The sequence below is a fragment of the Gossypium hirsutum genome, chromosome A10 (assembly GCF_007990345.1).
Source record: "Gossypium hirsutum isolate 1008001.06 chromosome A10, Gossypium_hirsutum_v2.1, whole genome shotgun sequence".
In the NCBI taxonomy this organism is placed as follows: domain Eukaryota; kingdom Viridiplantae; phylum Streptophyta; class Magnoliopsida; order Malvales; family Malvaceae; genus Gossypium; species Gossypium hirsutum.
In genome coordinates, this window is record NC_053433.1 from 108,858,435 (window position 1) to 108,862,993 (window position 4,559).

Consider the following 4,559-nt stretch of genomic DNA (forward strand, 5'->3'; position numbering starts at 1 on the left):
GATATAGACAATAGTGAATTTGAGAGCTTTTCAGTTTCTTGGTATTCTGGTTTTTAGATGAAAAAAGCATAAGTGTGGTTGGCATCTATACTTTTCTTTTGATGTTTTCTTTTTAAGTCCTAGGGTTTGTATTTTATTTGACTATTTTTTTAATTTTTTATTCTCATTTGTACAACGTTACGGTATTTCTTTAATAAAGATGTCTAACCTTTGTTTCAACAAAAAAAGTTTCATATAAGAACAAAATAAAGTTCATGTATCACATTGCAATTTCAAAATTTATCTTTTTAGAATAGTCTAAACGAAATGCTTGTGCAGTGATCAATCATAACAATTTCATCTTATTGATGGTGTTTTTGGTGGATTGGCTTGTGCTTTGTCAAATGGTTATATACAAAAGTAAAGAAGCTACGAAGGTGTTGGAATTAAGTTCGAAACATTCTTTGATAGTTGTCAATAAAATATTTAAAGAGAAAACATTAGAGAAATATTTCAAATTCTAATTATCATCAAAACTCCATTTTCGGTGACCTTTGGCAGCTGATAACCACCCTATCATTGTTCTCTTTTCTTCCGTTATCCTCCCTTGCTCCCTCTTTTTCTTTTTCTTCCATTCCTTTTATTCATTTCTTTCTTTCCTATCATTTTATGATCGCTTGAGATTGATGATCGGGGATGATTGATAGCCCTTTCATTTCCCTTGCTCCCTCTTTTTTTTGTGCTTTCCTCTTCCTTTCTCACATTTCGTTTCTCCTCCCCTATCTATGGTGGCAATCCTTAACCATTCCACTTTGTTTGATCCACCCATTTTTCTTGCTTAAAGAAATCTTTTTCGGAATAATAAAAATCCTTCGAGTCATTAATGGCTCAATTTTTCTCAAGTTCATGGTGACTTGTTTCTTGAGTTCAACTATTCTAAGTTACCTTAAGTCTTAGTGAGTCATTGGTTAATCACATCACTCACAACTTCTAGTCTTAGGGTAGGTCACTTGATAACTTACCCTTCAATCTAGGGGGACAATTTTTGTATCTATCCTCATTGCTTGAAGGATATCGCTTAGTCAAACCCCATGACTAGTAGAAGACAATAAAAACCTCGCCCAAGATGTCAGGCAAGAAGTAATCTAAGGTGACCTCACCACTTGACCAAATCTTGATTCCTTACTCTACACTTGTCTTTTGCATCCTCTATAAGCACTCAAGAAACAAGTCATATTCACACTATTTAAGAACCTTTGAAGGAGTAACCAAACAATTCCATCACATTCAAATACATGCGTACCATAACTCATCTTCCAAGCCGTTTATTGATGACCAAAAGAGCTCCACCATCTCATCTTTTCCTGAAACTAATCCAACAATCAAGGTAGATGTTGAAACATATAAATAGAACTTAAAATACTAATTCTTAAAAACAATAGTTAATGTTGATGACCAATAAAAGTAGACAAAAAGAGATGATGATTCACACAACAAGGAAAAGGTAGATCTCCTAAAGCTAAGATTCATATTTATAGATGGTGTTAGCTATCTCTAAGGATGGGTTTGGATTAACAGTATATTTAATTATGGTTAGTGTAAAATAGTGATGACGATGAGATTAAATACTATAACAATACTATAACTTGAGATAAAAATAAACTAAATACATCGTATCAAATTCAATCACCTATCCAAACTCAATCTTGTATTAATTGACTTGATAATCCTTTAAATAAATGGCGATGGGATTAATATACTCAATACTTAAACTTTCACGAGTTAGATGAAAAGTATACCACATGTTTAGGAGGTAATGGTCCACAACGAAAGGTGTGGTGGCGCAATGAGTAAAAAATTTCTCGTGACACATTGGGAAAACAAACAAATTCTCCTGACCTCGTCAGAAAGAAAATCCAGGCAATTCCAGGACTCTTATGCACACAAAACTTTCCATATACAAATATTTTAAATGTTTATTATTATTATTATAGGGTTTATCAAATATTAACCCTATAATTATTTCTTCTTAATTCATCCTGCACATCGAAAAGCTTTCCAGGGTTTTTTTTTTTAATTTTTATTGTCACTTTTGGGCCGTTCACAACTTCATACCAAGTCACCAAATGTGCTGTCATGTCTGGTATTGACCTTGTCCTTTGCCTTTCCTGTACTCAAACAACACTAGCTTTTATTACATCATTTGCGCCACTCAAAAGACTTCGATTCCCGTCGCCATGAAAGATTTCCAAGCAAACAAAAATCCCCAAGCGGAATCCAAGAAGACGACGATACCGCCTTACATGAAAGCCATTTCAGGCTCCTTCGGCGGTATCGTAGAAGCCTGTTGTTTGCAACCCATCGATGTCATCAAAACCAGGTTGCAATTGGACAGGATGGGGAATTACAAAGGGATCGTTCACTGCGGCGCCACCGTGTCTAGCACCGAAGGGGTGCGGGCTCTTTGGAAAGGATTAACGCCCTTCGCTACTCACCTCACGCTTAAGTACGCGCTCCGGATGGGATCCAACGCCATGTTGCAGAGCGCGTTCAAAGACTCGGATACTGGCACCTTGAGTAACAAAGCGAGGTTTTTATCTGGGTTCGGTGCTGGGGTTCTTGAGGCGCTTGTTATCGTTACTCCCTTTGAGGTTATCTACCCTCCTTCTCAATACAATCCCAGTTAATATTGACCAATAATTGATGATGTGCTAGTAGATCTTACATTATGTTGAATTTGAAACTGGGTGTTTTCTGTGTTTTTTTTTTTACCATAATATTGCTAAGGGGTGTCTCAATTGTGTGTCTAAGCTTAAGATTAGAAACGTTCCTTGTGCTATCTATTGGAGTTTAATGGTCTCTCTGATGAATCTAGGAACGTTCCTTGTACACTTTGTTGGTTCATCCGAAGGTAAATCGGATTGTGAGGCCATTAAGCTTGCTGTTTACTTTTAATAAGGCTATACAAAATGAAAGAAACAGTTGGATTGATCTCGTTTCAATATCCGAATTAGAATTGGATATTGATGCTATTGTTCTGTCACAAGCAAGTAAAGAAGATGATAACTATTAATTTGGCTAAATCAGGACACATGTATAAATTTGAAACTGAGGAATACATTTCCCACACTGAATGTAAGTTTTGTTCCATTTCAAAGTGAGAATGATTCATATATCTTTGGAGAATGTAACGTGGAACGATGCTTCATGAGACTTCATTAATTGCTTGTAGTGCTTTTGATTAAACACCCGGGATTGGTGATTGCTTACTCATGGTTTTAGAATGTGATTTGCAGTGGTTCATATTATTATGCTGAGGTTAGGATTATGATGGCCTTTTAATCCTAATGTACTGAAAAGGTTTGGTTTGGTCTTTTATCGTGCAGGTGGTGAAAATTAGACTGCAGCAACAGAGAGGACTAAGTCGAGAGCTTCTAAAGTACAAAGGTCCCATACATTGTGCTCATACAATCATCCGAGAAGAAGGCCTTTTTGGGCTGTGGGCAGGAGCTGCCCCAACCGTTATGCGTAATGGGACAAACCAAGCTGCAATGTTTACAGCCAAAAATGCTTTTGATGTAGTATTATGGAAGAAACATGAAGGCGACGGGAAAGTCCTCCAACCATGGCAGTCTATGATATCAGGTTTCCTTGCGGGAACAGCTGGTCCAGTATGTACTGGTCCCTTCGATGTCGTCAAAACTAGGTTGATGGCTCAAAGTCGAGATGGAGGTGAGGTGAAGTATAAGGGCATGGTCCATGCTATCCGAACAATATATGCCGAGGAAGGACTTCGTGCTTTGTGGAAAGGACTGCTGCCTCGGCTCATGAGGATACCACCTGGCCAGGCCATAATGTGGGCTGTTGCTGACCAAATAATTGGTCTTTATGAGAGGAGATACTTTCATAGTGCAGCTCTATAAGCTTGCACTTTTTTTGCTTGTTCTGGTTTTGATTACCATAGCAAACGCAAATCTTGAAAATCTTGGACACCAATTTTTTCAGTGGTCGGACTTAACACCTGGTAAGAAAGAGCCACATTTTAACTTCAGCTATAAATTAGGAAATGGTAGTTGAATCCAAAAAAAAAAAAAGTTTATGAATAGCAATGCAGGTATTTGTTTCTCTATATCTCAATAATAATACATTGCTGGTGTCACTTCATTAACCAATTTGAGTCTCAGCTGAGTTTCATGCATGCTATGTTTCAATCAACACGGTAAAGATTGTTAGTTGAGACAGATCTAACATAAAGTCACCTCTGTTACATTATGTGTTTATGGTTTTGTCTGAATAAGACAGTGTCAAGTAGCATTCTGGCCTTCAATGAGCATGTGGTACTGTTGAATCACCAATAATAGAAAGATAAAATGCTCAGTTTTGACTTTTTATTTCTATTGAGTAGGGGCTTTGTCAAGTAAGAAATTTTTATGTATGTATATCTCGGATACGTGTAAACTGATAAAGGTGTCACATTTGTGCTTTACATAGATGCACATGGATGTGTGTGTGTGTTTTTTTAAATAATTGTATACATTTTTAAATATTTTATTTAAAAAATTGATTATAAGAATATGGAA

At 36.5% G+C, this 4,559-nt stretch overlaps 1 protein-coding gene across 1 annotated transcript; it reads left to right on the plus strand.

The window, feature by feature from the left end:
• Positions 1-1,779: 1,779 nt before the first annotated feature.
• Positions 1,780-4,147, plus strand: LOC107896274 (mitochondrial succinate-fumarate transporter 1). Its single transcript, XM_016821394.2, has 2 exons — positions 1,780-2,630; positions 3,366-4,147. The coding sequence occupies exons 1-2, from the start codon at positions 2,217-2,219 to the stop codon at positions 3,900-3,902; spliced, it is 951 nt and encodes a 316-aa protein (XP_016676883.1). The 5' UTR covers positions 1,780-2,216; the 3' UTR covers positions 3,903-4,147.
• Positions 4,148-4,559: the final 412 nt, after the last annotated feature.

Excerpts from the sequence above, each read along its gene's own strand:
- LOC107896274 (XM_016821394.2), top strand. The coding sequence starts at position 2,217 with ATGAAAGATTTCCAAGCAAACAAAAATCCCCAAGCGGAATCCAAGAAG. Across the intron at positions 2,631-3,365 it reads TTATCGTTACTCCCTTTGAG|GTGGTGAAAATTAGACTGCA; the intron begins GTTATCTACCCT and ends TTTATCGTGCAG.